The sequence below is a fragment of the Artemia franciscana genome, chromosome 2, assembly GCF_032884065.1.
Source record: "Artemia franciscana chromosome 2, ASM3288406v1, whole genome shotgun sequence".
In the NCBI taxonomy this organism is placed as follows: Eukaryota; Metazoa; Arthropoda; class Branchiopoda; order Anostraca; family Artemiidae; genus Artemia; species Artemia franciscana.
Window position 1 is genome coordinate 28,640,336 of NC_088864.1, and position 18,536 is coordinate 28,658,871.

General features: G+C 35.8%; 1 protein-coding gene across 8 annotated transcripts in view; it reads left to right on the plus strand.

Annotated features, from left to right (window-relative positions):
* LOC136039780 (importin subunit alpha-5-like) overlaps positions 1-18,536 on the plus strand; it is an 85,271-nt gene that overhangs the window by 19,663 nt on the left and 47,072 nt on the right. For 5 of the 8 annotated variants that reach the window (XM_065723679.1, XM_065723654.1, XM_065723670.1 and 2 more), the window contains one exon: positions 3,112-6,825. In XM_065723679.1, coding sequence (XP_065579751.1) covers positions 3,116-6,496 — 3,381 coding nt within the window. In that variant the 5' untranslated portion in view covers positions 3,112-3,115 and the 3' untranslated portion in view covers positions 6,497-6,825. Of the gene's footprint in view, positions 1-3,111; positions 6,826-10,348; positions 10,432-18,536 lie in introns of those variants that run through there. The other 3 variants (XM_065723697.1, XM_065723706.1, XM_065723715.1) reach the window with 2 other exon arrangements.

Below are 18,536 nucleotides of genomic sequence, written 5' to 3' on the forward strand. Positions count from 1 at the left end.
GATATGGATGAAAAATTGGAATGAAATTCTGCTTGAAAGGTCTTTCCATTCCATGCTCAAGTAACTAAACTCTAAAGTGGAAATCGTTGATTTTAATGTAAATTTAATTGCACATTCCATTTGTGTAGAGATGTGTCAGACCAGGGTGGATTGGGACTCGGCTCTGCTTAGATTTTCATAAGGGGAGAAAACATCTTATGCTCAAACGTGACTTAAACTCTGATGTACATAGGCTTTGATGAATAGTCTGAAGTTATTCTAAAATATAGTGAATGTTCTACTTGAGGAAATGTTCTACTCTTCTCTTCAAAATAACTATAAGGGACATTTATTATTATGTTTGGGAGTCTAAGTTACGTTTTCAAAAGAAGTAATTAGGAAAAGCTTAATTAACTAATTTTTTTTGCTGTTTAAAAATAAACCTAGTTCGTGACCAAATACTTTAGGTTCTGATCTTTCAAATGATGCATTCGCAAGTTCAAAACTGCAATTCTTTGAATTTCGACCGTATGTCTAAAATAGCGAATTTTCACCCTCGAAAGCTCTACCCTGAATTCAAATTTTCTAATATGCGCTGTGTGCAAATGTGCATTCTCAGGCAGACAAATTTTTGGAGGGTGAATGGGTGGTTGTATTTTAATTTTTTGACACTATTTCCAAATACCTATATCACATATTGTCTATGCAAGTAATTAATGTCTCAAGCTAGAGTTTTCAGATACCTTGTAACTGGCGTCAACTTTTTTTTTTAATTCTTATGTGAAACGTATTGAAGGTACTTGAGATGTTTAGAATATTATTCTACATTATCGAGCTTTTGTTAAAGACCAATCTTTCTAATAATTCTCACAGAATAGCGGGATGACGAAAGATCAAGCTGCTGCTGCAGTCAATTTGATCTGCTTGTCGTCCTAGCTATGTTGCCCTGAGCTGTGCTACCTTGCATAGCGTACAAGTCACGTAATGTTAAAAATAAACTTTGGCAGTAAGCATTTTAATAAATTTACCTACAATGCCAGGCTATTTATACATCCTTTCATTGAGTTTTTTTTTTAATTAGTTTCTGCAATATAAGTAAGAATAAAAACAGTCAATTTTTTAAGAATAAATAAAGAAGATGTTTTAAACTAATGTTATGAAATGTGACTATTTCACTGAGTAAAAACTATCATCTGGATTTTTTTTTTCATACCTGAGGCCCGTCTTTTTTGATAAGGATTTACTACCTTTTAATATACATCTTTTTTTTATGGCAATTATAGATGTTATTGTGGAAATTTTCTGCAGATAAACTGTAATGCGGAAAGTTTTCATTTTATTACCATATTTGATTTATATTCTTGAACAATCTGACGTTTTTAACTAGGTAATAGTAAGCCTCGTAGCTTTAAAAAATATCAATGTGGTATACTAGGAAACCAATATATAATTTTTTTTTGTTTGGTAAAGCGACTTACGCCCTCGTATGTCAAACAGAAAAAGTGATCAACGAAACAATGTGAGTTTGTAAATGGTTTAGATTCTAAATTTACCTCAAAACAAGATATCTATAAAAGGGGCACATGTTTACAGTCAAAATGTCTATTGTTACTCTAGTCTATAACCTGCATATGTCCAGGATTTGTCTCATTTGGCCAGCACTAGTTCTTAAAACTCACATTACTGCAATCTCGTCACAGTGTTAAGCCTTGTAAGATAGACACGCTGACTAATGCTCGCCCTCTCATATCCTGTTTAAAGTTTTGGCCGTGTCAACCTCTTGTTTAATATTCAACTATTTTAATTCGTTTTTGAATCTCGTTCCATCCTAATCTGGGACGTGCGGTCACTTTCATGTCCCCTTGAAACTCCGTGCAGTAACACCACTACTAGCTATCCCATGGGTGTCAAATTTTACATTCCATAGTAAAGCCTTTAACCAATAATTCAAATTATGCATCATATTTTACCTGGCCCATTTTGATTGTGTTCTAAAGCCTTTTTGCACAATTCTTGTGAATTGTGCAAAAGTACTGAAAACGCCCTAAAGAATTTTGATATACAGTTGTCTTGGCTTATTAATTTCCATACATACGCTAGCATGAATTAGGGTAGCGTTATGCTAATTTTAAGTAGTTCTACGCTTGTAAAAGACCATTTTTCTTATCCGTATTATTCCATTAAAACCAAAAAGAAAAAACAGTGTTTATACCTGCTTTATCTTTAAAAAAGAAGTTGCTAGCACAGCTAAGCTGTGGGAGCTTACCTGTGCGCATGGATACTTCTCCCAAGGTTAACCAAAATGACCGGCCTCCTCCATACCTTCCTATGTCCACATATGCAATGATATCTACCTTAATATTCTTTTCCAGTTGAACTAGAAATAAAATATTTGATACTAGTGTCAACTTGAATTTTAGAGAAGATGGCGCTTTCAACTCCCCTTTTTTTGGTTTTGTCCTCTAGATATGGTTCAGTTCTATGAATGGGATAATTAATATCTAAACGGCAGGAGAAGATAATAGTAAGACTGAACTTAAAAGTTAGTGCTACCAAACAGCTTAATCTGTGCTGTTTAACTTGTAGAGGGACTCTGATATAGAATATAATGCTTACTTTTAAACTTCATTCATTTTTAAAGTAGATTTTAAGGATTCCAGCCGTTTTAACAAGCTCTTATCTCTCTGCCACTAATTTTGTCGCAGAAGTCGGCAGGAGTTTGGTCATTTCTGTTTAATCTTTAGTCAAAGCCAATAATATTTGTGAATTTTAAGGATTGTGTTTTTGGCCATCCATCTGGATCCAAAAAGATAATTTGGTTGTCCCTTAATGGGTCGGGAAGAAGTCATAAGCAAGGGTTTAAAGGAAATTGGAACTTAAGGTTGAAAATTGGTAACGAGTGAAGCTCTGAATAGATTGCGGTGGAGGGCGAGCGTGCGCAGCTGTGTTAGCCCCAGACGGCCTGGTGCTGCGGTAAGCTAGTAGTAGTAATAGCCCTCTTTAGTGAAGATCCTGCCCCTTAAACCAAGAGCCTATAAAAAGAGAAAAACATTATATAAAGGGTAAGGTAACTTCCCCAACTTTTATTGTTCTCTTGATATTCTCGTCATCTTAACGATCAAAATTATGCAGGAAAATGGCGAGTGCAAAGCAAGGAATTCATGTAGTGAAGCTGAAGCCTGTATCTTTGGATCCATCTCTTGTAAAAGGTGAAAAATTTATCAAGTGGGATGAAGACTCGCCTCTTTTAACCCCCGTTACATTGAAAGTTGATGAAAATGGTTTTTTCCTGTCTTGGACTGGGCAGCGCGGTGAAACAGATTTTTTGGATATAAGTTTCATTCGGGACACAAGAACAGGAAGATATGCTAAAACTCCCAAGGATCAAAGTGTTAGGGACCATGCTAACTTTGGGTCTAATGATAGTCTTGAAGATAAAACTGTAACAATTTGTTATGGCAATGACTTTGTGAATGTCCGGTTTGTGAATTTTAGTTGTGGTAGTAAGGATGTTGCCAAAATTTGGTGTGATGAGATATTGAAAGTGGCCTATAATCTGCTTGCTCTTAATGGATCAGTTGAAATGTTTCTCAAAAAAGCCTATACGAGATTATTATTTAGTGTTGACCGATCTGGATACTTGCCAGTTAGTTCTGTAGTGAAACATTTTGCCTCGCACAAAGAAGATAGGAGACAAGTCGAACGGGCGCTTGAATTGGCTGATGTTTTCAAATCTGTTGGAGGTAAAGAGAAAATCATAGATCCAAAAGATTTTACCTATGACCTTTTTTACCAATTTTACCGCAAGTTGACGGTCCGTCCTGAAGTTGATAAGATTTTTGCCCAAATGTGTAAGGAAAAGAAAAAGTATTTAACATGCGATGAATTAGTAGATTTTTTAAATAATGTGCAGAGAGATCCTCGACTCAATGAAATGCTATATCCTTACGCCAATAAGCAAAAGGCCTTAGAAATAGTAAATCAGTATGAACCATCTACAACGCATGGACCTCGTGGGCTACTTTCGCATGAAGGTTTTTTGCGTTATCTTATCAGTGAAGAGTGTTTACCGGTAAAACTCGATAAACTTGATCTTTGTAACGATATGACTGAGCCTTTAGCACATTATTTTATCAATTCTTCGCACAATACGTATCTAAATGGACACCAGTTAAAGAGCAAGTCGTCGTCAGAAATGTATAGACAAGCTTTACTATCAGGTTGTCGCTGTGTTGAACTCGATTTTTGGAATGGGAAATTTATCAATGAACCAATTGTAGTGCACGGTTATACTCTAGTCCAGGACATTCTAGCGAAAGATGCCATTGATGCTATTGCTGAATCTGCTTTCAAGACCTGTGAATACCCTGTTATTTTGTCTTTTGAAAATCATTGTAGCAAAAGAAATCAAGCCAAAATTGCCAAATATTGCCGAGAATCATTTGGGGAGATGTTGCTCGACGGGGCAATTGACGGTTATCCACTCGAGTCTGGCTTTCCTTTACCCCCACCTTCACTGCTAAAGCGCAAGATAATAATAAAAAATAAAAAGAAAGCTGATGTCGTTACAAAACCTGATATCATTGATGAAAATGAAGAAGGCGGCGATGACGATGTAATGGAAGAAGCTCCAAGCGATTCAGAAGCAGAAGAACTTAGTACAGAACAAATGCAGCTGCGACAACGGACAATGACTGAAAAAGGTACTGCCGGTAAAGAAACTGAAGCAGGTGCTGAAATTTCTGCCCTTGTCAACTACGTACAACCTGTCCATTTTCATTCCTTTGAGCAGGCTGAACTACGACAGAAAAATTTTGAAATGTCCTCTTTTGTTGAAACGCAAGCTATGGCCATTTTAAAAGAGCAACCAGTTGAATTTGTAAACTATAACAAACGGCAATTAAGCCGAGTTTACCCCCGTGGAACTCGAGTCGAATCTTCAAATTTTATGCCTCATGTTTTTTGGAATACAGGTGTCCAAATGGTAGCACTGAACTTTCAGACTATAGATGTTCCTATGCAGCTAAACTTAGCCTTATTTGAATTTAATAATCGCTGTGGATACCTTCTTAAACCAGACTTCATGCGACGGGAAGACAAAAGGTTTGACCCTTTTTCTCAGTCAACTATTGATGGTATTGTCGCTGCATACGTTTCTATCGAGGTAATATCTGGGCAGCTTCTCTCTGATAAAAGGATTGGGACGTTTGTTGAGGTGGAAATGTATGGAATTCCAGTTGATACATATCGTAAAAAGTTTCGTACAAAGACTATACCTTCGAATGGAATTAATCCGTTGTACGACGAGGATCCTTTTATTTTTCCCAAAGTGGTTTTCCCGGATCTTGCTTGCCTGCGACTGGCTGTTTATGAAGAGTCGGGGCGCTTCATCGGTCATCGGGTTCTACCTATCAATGCTATGTCTTCAGGTTACAAGCATATCTGTCTTCGTAATGAACTGGGTCAGCCGCTTTGCTTACCTACTATTTTTGTGCATATCATAGTAAAAGATTACGTCCCAGATATTTATAGTGAAATTGTAATGGCATTATCCAATCCTATAAAATATCAAACTCAGCTAGATATTAGAGAAAAAATTTTGAGAAGACTTATGGAAGACTCAGAAGAAATACGACCTATAAATGATGACACTGAACCAAATACACCAGAACTCGACAAGTCCTTGACAAAGTCTGCTTCAGTTTCTGGAGATTCGGCTCTAGCCCAGCCCACTAGCTCTAATCATACCCCTGTAAAATCCACAAACTCTAATCCAATGCAACAGACAGTGGCTAAGGAAAGGTCATTCGTACCTCCTGAACTTCTTCTCTTATCACTGACAGAAATTCTTGAAGCTAAATCCGTCTTTAAAAAGAGAGATGAGTACAAAAAAGAGATAAAACAAGTTCGTAGCAAGCTTGAGAAAACATTAAGCAGCTCTTCAATGGAATTGGAAGAAAACGGAATGAAAAAGCGGATCGTAAAAACCATTTCTTCCTTGAATATTAAAGAAACAGATGAAAAGCGAGGATCAGCTGACAGAAGAGTAGCCGCTGAAATTGATTGCAAGAAGAAAGAGAAGACAATAGCGCTCAAAACTTTTGAATCCTTCTGGAAAAGTGCTTTTAAAGAACTGAAACAGTCCCACAATGAAAATCTCTTGATTTTAATAGATTGGAAGAAAAAAACAGAGGAGGATATAATGAAAAGTATCAAAGCACAAAACAAAGAAAATATGAAGACGCTCAAATTACTCGCTGGAAGAAATAATGACAAAGATAGGATTAAATCTGAAGTGTCTGGTGGACTGATTTCGAAAGGAGTTGAAGATAAGAAAAAGCTGGAAGAGTGTTATCAGCTCGTCAAAGCCGGATTAGAAGCAAAGTACAAAGACATTAAAAGTACACTGGAGAGGTGCAAAGAAAAATGTCAGGGTGACCTGGATTGCTGTAACGATGATATTTGGCCCCATAACCTTTATGATATATTTGATTCGGAACGTTACTGGGCTTTGTGATTTTTACTGCGTCTAGTCATCTGGAAGTATTATTTTCTCCGTATATGCCACGTGTTCCTTTTTTTTTTATTATAAGTATGAATGTCAAACACAATTAGTGATATTAAAGCACATAGGAGTTTATATTTTTTGTTTGCATTTTTCCTCGTTCTGAAACTGTCTTTTGTCAACTGCTTTCAGTACGTTTATAGAATATTGGTGCTTTTTCATTCCAAATGAAGTGGATATTCATTTATTCGTTTATTTACTTCCCATACTACCTGTTTTGTCTAGTTGCTATTTCTTATACTGGTTTAAGAGTTTACGTTAATAAAATTTGTCGATTAGAATCCTTAGTTGTATCCCTACCAGGTATAACTGTCGTCGATTGGTTGTTTTCATGTGGGGTAAATGCAGTAGAAACTGAGGCTTGGCTATATGCAATGAAATATGTTGTTAGAAACTCAGATGCTCAGTTAAGTTTCCATATACGTCCACACTAGTGTAATTTTCTGGTATATTCTCATTTACGAATCTCAATCAATGGGGTAAAGACTTCTGTATAAGGTTATTTAGCCTTTAGAAATATACTCAGAAAGATAGTCATTATAGAAACGTAGTCAAAACACTCCTCTTCACAAGCGAATTTCGGGACTAAGTTCTGACAGGTCTGTTTTTGAACCTTTTTAATGTTTGGATCATCATCAAATATCCATAATGATCTCTTTGGTCTACAAAATAGATCTGCTTTTTATGTCGTTCAGTTTAGCCCCTAAAAACCTTCCAAGGAGATTTCTTTATTTAAAAAAAAAGTTGCATCTAGATGTTTGCCAGACGAATATAGACCAAAAGCTTGACTACTGCTTGACCGTGACCCAGTTGATGAGCCTTGTTTCACCCCATTTGAAAGCGTTTAAGGCCCCTGAGTTTTCAAATTATGAAAGAGTAATGGAAAATTTACTCAGATTACCAGATGACTAAAAAAAATGACTCCTGTCGAGTGCTTTCACTTTCCTTGGAAAGTGACCTTTGAAGCAAGTACAGCTCTTTTTTTTTGAAAAATTAAAGCAAAAGTAAAAAATTCAACAACTGAGGCTGGTCTACAAAAATCTTAGGAAATTCACCCATAGGTTGAACAATTAAGTTTATTCATGGCTTAAAAGATTGTACTATCGGAGGTCATTGCATTGAGGAGGTCATTTTCCTCAATTTTAGTGTCGTTCGAATAATTACGTAGAAGAAAGCGTACTAAAAAAAAAAAAAAAAAAAATCAAGATTTCTTATGCATTTTATTGTCTGTTCTATCCTAACCATTTGAATGAGAATTCCATGGTAAAACTTTTATCTCTGTCATTTCTTCATATATCTTACAACCCATTGCAAAAGTTTTTCTTTATTGATCATTTTAAAGTTTTTGAAAGAAAACTAGCAAAATCAACATGGAAGAGCTTTGCAAAGATTGGACTACTTTGATGTTAATCGGCTGCTTGTTATGTTTTAAAGAAGACCAAAAGTCAACTGAATGTTTTCAAAGAAAAGAAAGTGTCATGTCAAGTACTCTGGGGAAAAAGAATACATTTAAAGAAGGGAAAAGATTTGCCGCCGTTGAATTAACTCCTATTGAAAGTTGTATTACCACTTCACCAGGTCCTTTTGTTATCATTTCTTCTTCTTCTGATGGGTCCTTGGGCAGTTGTGGGCTCCTACATATAGCGTGTCCATGTATTTTGAAATACTATTTAATTCATACCGTCCAGTCAACTATTACAAGATGCACGTTGCTAGTTCTTGGATTAAAGCTGCTGATCCAAGATATTTACCCCAAGGCCTGGTAAGTATTTTACTGTTTATGCACTCTTGAATTGTTTGACATTTACTACTTATCTTCGTTTTTTTCTTTTCCAGAGTCTCTATTTTGGTTGTCTGTCCGTTTTGTTTGTTTTTCTCCCAATCTCTTAGGGAGGGGGGTAAGGGAGCCTGTGAATGATCTGGATGATATATTTACGCTTTTCTCGTGTGCTTCGCATTTCTTTCTGTTTACGGGTTTTGCCTGATTGTATAAGTTATCTCTTGAAAAAAAGAAGAGAACACGTTTAAGGCCCCATTCAGGCTTTCGTGGAATAAAGAGAAATTTAAATGATAAAATCAGAGCTGATCTGTCCATAAAAGTTCTTTTTGTCGTTCTTTTGTCTATATTGAGGGCTCTTGGGGTGGGGGAAATGAATGTAAGAGATGTGAGAAATTATTTTTTGAGACAGTTTTGAAAAGGAGTTTTGTACAATTGCCTAATATAATACGTGCAGTAGTATTTCAGCGAAAATATTGTACTTATTCTAAATAAGGTTCGATATCGTGCTTGATTTGAAGCAAGGTTACCACTTCTAATTTTTAGTTTCGAACTATAGGCAATAAAATAAAACAGTGTTTCCATGCTGCATCATCGGTTTTGGTTTTTCGCTAGTGCTAAGTTCTTTGAAATATCGGTCTCAGTAAAATCTAGAGTACTCCATGGTGATCTCCCAGAATATTCTGATAAATAAAAATTGATAACAGGGATTCGTGGAGTTGAGTCGAACACTGATAATCAGCGTTCGATTGGATACACCAATTCGAGGGGTATGTGCATGTAAAAAAGCTGGGAATCATATTTTACATGCAATTCATGCTCTAAAAATGCACACTTTTGCTATGCCTTTTAAAATAGTTTAACACGCTGTAATAAACATGTCGTTTGGCTAATGCAAACGCTGAATGATAACAAGTGATTTGATAGAAGTGATACTTTAAGGTGCAGGAGGAAATTCCTATTGATGAGTCGTTTATGATTTATTTGTACATTTTACTTGTCTTTTCTCTTGTTTTGTTTTATTAAGCTTTGCTTTTATTGTGGTGTTAGCTTTTCTATGTTTTTCTATGTTCCGCTTTTCGATATTCAAATAATACACTTGACTGGGCAATCGAAGAACCATCAGTTGACTAAGTTGTTTCTAATTTAGAGTTCCCGTATCTGCTACTTTAACTAATTCGTATTTCCTGAGATTTTAAATTGTATTACTCTAACTAAAGTTAGCCCTTTACGGTATGGCTTAATGATTCTCTAGATCAAGGGTAAAACTCCAACTGCTATTCCTTTTTTAATGCTCCCTGCCACCGAGGGGGTAAAATAAATACAAGATTATATATATATATATATATATATATATATATATATATATATATATATATATATATATCTTCAGGATTCCTATATAGATTGTATAAGAAATAATATGAAAGATTCCCTCTGTATCGTAGTTTTAATTTATCCGAGGGTTTAATTTATGTAGAACTTGTTTTACATGTCAAAACTTCTGACCATTTAATCAAGATAAACATTTATATAATATACTAATCCATGCAAAGCATCTTATGTAAAGCACATGAAGTAAGCTTTTCAGAATCCTATCAGCACTCGTCCACTTTTTACGGTTTTGAGGTATTGGTGCCAAATTACTATGTTTAATTTATTTTATATTTTCATAACGATATTGCCAAAAATAAGGATTAGTACAAAAAAAAGAAAAAAATGCAAAAGCTTTTTTACCATCGTGAACTAAATAATTTAAAGTTTTTTTTAAAGAAGTTTGTTCTTAAAAAAATGTCCACCAGAATAGTATTGCGTTAAAATATAGAACCAACACTTAATCTTATTAAAATTCTCCCTTGTTTGTATTGACAAACTTGGCCAAAGTGGCATATGAACGGCCCAAATCTGTCAGCTAGGGTTATGTACAACAGCTCATTTCTAGTTTTTATGGTGCGCGTTACATCTCCTTAATTTTTTGCTTCTGTTGAAACTTTTACCTTCCAAACTTTACAAGGTCTTTTCTTTCAGAAGTGTACTGGGAAAGTCTATTACCGAAATGGCCGATAGCGATCATACGCGTCTCTTCAAAAATAAAGGAAAAGATCTGGAGGTAAGATTCCATTGTTACTCTTTCCTTATTTTGTCGAAGACAGTTCCAGGTATGTTTTAGGAAAAAGTGCGTAGTATTTCTTACTGTGGAGTGAAAAATTGTGGCCTAGTGTAACTTAACTGGGGATGGAGAGTCAACTATTTGGGATTAAAGTGATCATTACGGAGTGGTACATTGCTTTTACTCCTTGCGTTGGTTATTGTGTATTAACAAATTTTTATTCATATATTTTCTGTTTTATTTCCAATTTATATTGAATTGAATAATATGTAGCTATAGTGATTTGAACTTATATTCCGATTAAATGAAATCAAAACGAAAAAAAAGTCACGAGTCATGTGGCACTGTCAAATTATTTTTTTTTTTGAGGAGTAGGAATAAAAGTAAGATAAATTATCTTACTCTAATAGCTCTATAGTTATTTTTCGTAGCTGTATAATCCTTAGAATACTTCTTTCAGCGTTATTGTTGAGGAGGATGTCAAAGTCAGTCTTTTAAAGTGCCATTTTTTTTTTTCAAAATTTGTGTTGGACTATTCAACGCGAATAAGATATGGATAGCCGAACCTAAGATTTGATGGATAATACAGATTTAGGCCCCCGAGAATATTTGACAACAACTTATCTTCTTTTCACTTATTATATAATACATTTTCATCTCTTTTAATAAATGTCAGTAGAGTACTTCTGTGAAATTTATCATTTTACTCAGTGTCTTATTTTTAGTTTTTAATGCGATTACTAACTTAGAGTATAAACTATTTATTCAACTGGATTTTTGTATACGTATTATAAAAAGTTCACTTCTGTTAAAGTATTATATAAGGTGTTAAAGTATATTTATTTAGAAAAAATTGAAATTTGTGGTATAAAAGGTGTTCTGAGTATATTTTGGTTCTACCAAGGGCTCAAATGCCTGTTGACAGCCTTAAATTGGCTTCAAAATAGATTTAGAAAAACTGCTTTGTATTCTTCTTCTTCTATGTAGCGAGTTAAGGAACGCCATGGAGGTCTTTTGACCTCCCGGGATGGGCTGTAGAATAGTTATTGTAGCTGATATGGACAGCCTAAGAACTAATAAATTATCATCTTAAGATGCTAATAATATATATAAAAGTTACTGATTTCCTCTTATGGGGCAATAGGGTGGATAATAACAGCCAAAATGTTTCTTGGATTTTTGCACGCTGGCAATATTGCTTTAAGATGCTGCAACTACCTGTAGAAGACGGACACTCAAACAAAATATACTGAACATTTTCATCAAATTGATGTCAGTGTCGACAAAGAGGAGAATAATCTAGCCCCCAACTTAAAAGAACATATCCAGCTTTCAGTCAGTAACAAATTATGGATAAGTCCCGAGACTGGGATGGAAGAAACAACATTTAAGAATGATGGGTCTTTGCTCTATACTTCAAAGCATCTCTAGTATTCCACTTAAAAGGAGGACTAAACTGTGGGATATCTGCTAAATTACCTGCCTGCAGATCTGTTGCCTCTTTCCATTTGATTCCCTTGTGGCTAGGAATATGCCAGACCTTGTATTCATTTCCCTTGCTCCTCAAAAATAAGTTAACTAATTTTCTTTAGATCTGAATCGAGTGGAGAAAAATGAACCGAACTGAGCAGAGATACAACGGACTAGGAGTCAGTCAAAACCAGTATATTTTTTTTATGTCAGGTTGTAATTAATAAGCACGTCTAAAGCTATTTCTTTTGATCAGAGCTCTACTGAAAGTATGGAATAAGGTTTAGGTAGAGGTAATATCATAGGCCTAAGTAAAGAGCGATGTGGGCACAGTGTTTTTTTTGTTTTTTTTTTTTTGACAAGACAAGGGTACTTAGTATCGAAGGAGTTGTCTTAAGAACTATGAAAAGGGCTCATTCGGAAATTAGAAGCGCTAGTGCCCTTTTTATGGCACTTGGTATTAACCAAGTGACATATAGCGATCGCAAATTCTGTCGGTCGGTCGGCCTGTCGGTCTGTCCCGGTTTTGCTAGTTTTGGCATTTCCAGATAAGCTATGACGATGAAATTTGGCAGGCGTATCAGGGACTAGGCCAGATTAAATTAAAAATAGTCGTTTCCTCGATTCGACTGTTCGTGGGGGGGGAGTGGGGGACGGCTAATTAGGAAAAATTTGAAAAAATAAGGTATTTTTAACTTATGAAGAAGTGATCGGATCTTATTGAAATTTGATGTTTAGAAGGATATCGTGTCTCAGAGCTCTTATTTTAAATCCTGACCGAATCCGGTGACATTGGAGGGAGTTGGAGGGGGAAACCTAAAATCTTGGAAAACGCTTAGAATGGAGGGATCGGAATGAAACTTGGTGGGAAAAATAAGCACAAGTCCTAGATACGTGATTGACAATGAACCGGAACTGATCCAATCTCTTTGGGGGAGTTGGGGGAGGGAGGATTAATTCTGAAAAATTAGAAAAAAATGAGGTATTTTTAACTTACGAAGGAGTGGTTGGATCTTAATGAAATTTCGTATTTAGAAGTACCTCGTAACTCAGATCTCTTATTTTAAATCCTGACCGGATCCAGTGTCATTGGGGGAAGTTGGGGCAGGGGGGAACCGGAAATCTTGGAATAGAGTGGAGAGATCAGGATGAAACTTGTTGGGAAGAATAGGCACAAGTTCAAGATACGTGGCTGACATAAACGAACCGGATCCGCTCTCTTTAGGAGAGTTGGGAGGGGGGGGGGCTAATTAAAAAAAAATTAGAAAAAAGGAGGTATTTGTAAATTACGAACGGGTGGTCAGATCTTAATGAAATTTGATATCTAGAAGGATCTTGTGCTTCAGATCTTTTATTCTAAATCCCGGCCAGATCCGGTGACATTGGGGGGAATTGGAGGGGAAACCGGAAATCTTGGAAAGCGTGAAAAATTGAGGTATCTTTATCTTACGAATATGTGATTGGATCTTTATGAAACTTGATATATAGAAAGATTTTATGTCTCAGATGCTCCATTTTCAATTCGAATGGGATCCGGGGACATAGAGGGTTGGAGGGAGAGAAACAGAAATCTTGGAAACCGAAAATCTTGGAAAACACTTAGAGTGGGAAGACCGGGATGAAACTTGATGGGAAGAATAAGCACAAGTTCTAGATAGGTGGTTGACATAATTGGAAGGGATCCGCTCTCTTTGGGAGAGTTGAGCGGGGGGTGTTAATTCGGAAAAATTAGAAAATTTGAGGTATTTTTAACTTAAGTACGTGTGACCGGATCTTAATGAAATTTGATACATAGAAGGAACTTATGTCTCAGAGGTCTTATTTTAAATTCTGACCAGATCTGGTGATGTTGGGGGGAGTTGGAGGGGGAACCGGAAATCTTGGAAAACGCTTAGAGTTCAGAGATCGGGATGAAGCTTGGTGGTTAGAATAATCAAATGTCGTAGATACGTGATTAACGTTACCGGACTGGGTCCGCTCTCTTTGGGGGAGGTAGGAAGGGAGGTCCTGTGCTTTGACGAGTTTGGTGCTTCTGGACGTACTAGGACGATGAAAATTGGTAGGCGTGTCAGGGACCTGCCCAAATTGACTTGGTAAAGTCGTTTTTCCCGTTTCGACCATCTGGGGGGCTGGAGGGAGAGGAAAAATTAGAAAAAATTAGGTATTTTTAACTTACGAGTGGGTGATCGGATCTTAATGAATTTTGGCTGTTATTTTAAATCCTGACCGGCATTTAGCCCCCCCCCGACATCTCATATTTTCTCAAAATACTTATAATATAAATTTTGAGATGTCCATTCGTTGGCGTAGAAACTTCAAAAAAGGCTTTTTCGAATGGAAATTGAAAGGGCCTTTTTTAATAGTCAAATGTGATTAGAGGGCAACAAGCCCCCCTCCATGCCCATCAATTCCTGAAACACATTTAATCAAAATTTTGAGATAGCCATTTTGTTCAACGAAGGTGAAAGATCTGAAAATTATGTCTTTGAGGATGACTTCCCCCCACCCAGAGCCCTCAGCGTAAGGGTTATAATTTATGCCCTGAGGGCAGATAAGGTTTTTATGGAAAGATCAGTTGTGTAAATTCTGGAGGGCGCTCATTTGATTGGAAATCAGATGTTCTAGTCAAAGTGATCGGGGACAGCCGCCCCTCCTCCCACTACGTTTAATTTTCCATAAATGCATCCGAAATTTTTTTTTTAAGATAGCCATTTGTTCAATAATAATCCAAAGATCTTATGATAAGCCCTTTGGGCTTATCCAAACCCAAAGACGCTATGTGGATGCACATTGTCAAAATAGCGTATCCCAAGAATTGATTTGGGTATTAAGTTGAAACTTTCAGAGAATAGCTGCTCAGCTGCTTTCAGAGAACTTTCAGCGGATGATCATGTTACCAAAAGGCAATATGTACACACTGCTGCTAATACTACTGTTACTGCTACATTGACTGCTACTACTACTACTCCTATTGCAACTAATAATGGGGCTAAGAGCGTTGAGATGAAAATTTCAAGAAGTATATAAACATACAGATTGAGGTTTAAGGATAAGTTTTGGGGGATTTTGAACTAGACAGAAGGCATTATATTATACTTTTAATACTACCACTACAGTTAATTTAACTAATGGCGCTGAAGGTATTAAGACGAAACTTTTAGGGAACGTTTAGGAGTTTCAATTAAAGGAAAAAAAAAACGTATGCATGCAGGTTTTCAAAAGGACATATAAGCAATATTATAGGCGGCACCACTCTATAATAACTATAAATACCTTCTTGTGTCCTTTTTAAGAGTAACGAGAGATTAGGTGGCAAGCAGCCCTACTCTCAAGCTCCTTCATTTTCCAAACGCATCCAGTCAAAATTTTGAGACAACCATTTTGTTCAGCATAGTAGAACGGTTCAGCAGCTATGTCTTTAGGGGTATTAGGCATGTCAACCCCCCACAATTATGTAATTGGTCCATTATGCTTTAAAACTAAATTTTACTTCATAATAAATCAAAAGGCAACCAAATTGTGGTTGCCAATAAGGCACCTCAGCAATATATCGAGAAGGACTAGGGGTAATAAGTTAAAACTTTTGGGGATACTACTATTACTACTTCTGCTCTTACAATCTAAATAAATAAAAAAAGTGTAAGTGTATCCAAGTTGTCAAAGAGCATAGATAGAACCTTTTGGGAATGATATTAGGTTATATTTTTCATGTCAACTTCAGAAGCTATAAAAATGCTCTTTGTGTCAGGATTAAAAATTGATGAAAAAGTTTCTCCAGCATATAAATAGCAACCCATACTATGGATTCTTATAGGAAAAAACTGGAAAGATATTAAATATTATTTTTTCCATGAAAAATAATATTTCAATAAAAAACGAACCGAAATTAATTTAAAAAACTTTTTCCACAAAACGAGTTTTTCAAAGAAAACTGAAGAGCTCCATTAAGCCAAGAATGAGGAAAAATAAAGTCAAAAAGTTTCCAAGCGTAGAACTACCACAAATAGTCAATAAATAATTGAAACTCAAAACGAACAGAAATTACAATAAATAGTCAAGTAAAACTCGAAACGAGCAAAAATTAACACGAGTAGGGCTGATAACCCCCATGCCTTCTAAGACCATAACACAATTTGCACTTTACTGGAAACAAAATACATTTGAAATATTATCATTTTTCTTATTTTCATAAATAAAATTTTTTCATAACTTCAAGGAATAAATATCAGTATATGTCAATTAAATTGACATTTTTTTTCAGTAAAGCACAAATTGTGTTCAGTTCTTTGAGAAGGCATTTGGGTTATCAGTCCTAATCATGTTAATTTTTTTCTCGATTTTCTCGTTTTGAGTTTGACTTGGCTATGTATAGTAATTTCTGTTCGTTTTGGGTTTCATTTATTTATTCATTGTGATTTGTCGTAGTTTTACGCTTGGAAGCTTTTTGACTTTATTTTTCCTCATTCTTGGCTTAATGGAGCTCTTTACTTTTTTTGAAAAACTTGTTTTGTGGAAGTTTTTTTTTTTTTTTAATTAATGAAGATTCAAGGAGGGGTTGCAAGAGCCAGCTCCTTGAGCACACTCTTTAATTGATTCATGCGAGTATAATTCAAAATGGTCAGGAAAATGATTAGACTTCTTCTCATTTAAAATTGTTTATACTTCCTCATTTGAGTAAGTCGATTGGTTATACGACAGTGGGTGGATATTGCAATGATTTGGTTTTATTAGGGAGATTTTGTGTAGAAATCTCTTAACCCACGTGGACCGTCAACAGAAGAATTGAAATTGTACTATTAAATTTGTAAGAGAAAACACAGTATTGAACACCGTATTTCAAGTTAACTTGCGTAATCTATATGCAACAAAAAAAAGCAATAAATCGGGTCATCTTGGGTCCTCAAAAGGCATCGACCCTGCGATTACAACATCCGCCCTCCATCCTTTCGTTGGGCGTTTACCTCTATTGAAATTATCGTAAATTCGACTACTAGTGATACTACGCTTTATTAGCAGGAGAAAGTCTAACCCTAGTTGCGTGAATAAGGTCGCCCTGCTTCCTCCATGCTTGCCTAGAATTTTTGCTGGGATAATATATTGAGTCATATTGTCTATCTCATAGAAACGCCTAAGACAGAGAAAAGGATCATTCTTTGATTCACAGCCACTTTCATTCTGTTTTTTTTTTCTGAGGTTTATTTTAAGATCGTTTTTGTTCCCTTCATGGTTTCTATCTGTAGCTGTTCAGTGTTTATAATCTAAAGAGTGAGAATATCTGGAATAGTCGTTCCCTTTTTTTTTTTTTTTTCTCTTTCTTTTCCGAATGAACTTTGTATTATATTTTGTCCATAAAATCGATCCTTATTGAATTTGTCGGGAAAATGTGATGTTTAGATAAAATAATCCCAATATGATGTCGAAGCGAAAATATACTCAGTCAGTCTATACGTTAAAATTATCTGTGTTTTTTGCAGAATTTTTGCTGGTACAGCTTCTGCTTTCTTAATCTATCAAATTATGAGAATGATGAGAAACTGGAAGGTTACCAAACATCAAATTTGTAGTGATAACTAGGCTTTATGCGAAAATAGCCAAATTGAAGTGCTGTCAATTAGATTGCCTGTTTAACAAAATTTGCAACTAGATCTCTCGTGCCAAGAACCTGTGAGTTGTTGCAGCGGTTGTGACCCATGGTTCATAACTGCTGAGAAATCAATCAATAGATCTATTACCCGAAAAACACACATGGTATAAACACAGTAAATAAAAAAGAGAAAAAAAAATAGACAAAAAGAAAATGAACAAAACACCTTCTTATCACAACAACTTCAAAAAGAAACACACTTAATAAAAATAATAATAATAATAAATTCTTCGAGTAACGATTTACAGAGAGGCAGTAAACAAGCTATTCGTCGGATCCAACAATTCATCAAACCGCAATATCCGTTCTGCGATGCCCTTGATAGGAACTATGACCCATACAAAGAAACTAGGCGTTGGTTTCTGGCCCACAGAGGTATTCCAAGTAAGAACTTTACATACCAAAAAAACAAAGACTGCAGCCTTCACTTATCTGAAATAATAAATACATTCCAAAAAGGTGACAGAGCAAGCAGAGGGGGCACAGCAAATGCATTTTAGATTTTTGATAGTATACTTCCTTTATATGTCTATGGAGCTTTACACTGATCAAGTACACCGTGTGTCTTACGAAGCTTTGAACCTAAAAATTCTAGCAAAAACCATCGGGTAATCTCAAATCACTCCCAATAGGAAGTCCAGGGTAATTGATGCTTGGTGATAGTGGCACCGGATGACTATCTAGACAAATATATCCAGGGAGGGCCGATTCCGTGATTTACCAATTGCATGAATCTCACTCCTCAGCGTTAAATTTCAGTCCTATCTTCCTACAAAACACAAAATTTTCTTCAAGTGTCCAAAATAATCCTGCTCACATCCAATATATCGTCAGCATAATTCAGAAGCGACAGGTGAAGACCTCGGTAACAGATGTCGTACGAACTTTCTTCTGAGCCATCAACATACTATTGTTACACGGTATAGTGGAGGTGAAGGCACGCCAACTTGCCTAATCCCTTTCCAGATACGTAGTACAATATTCGAGATTA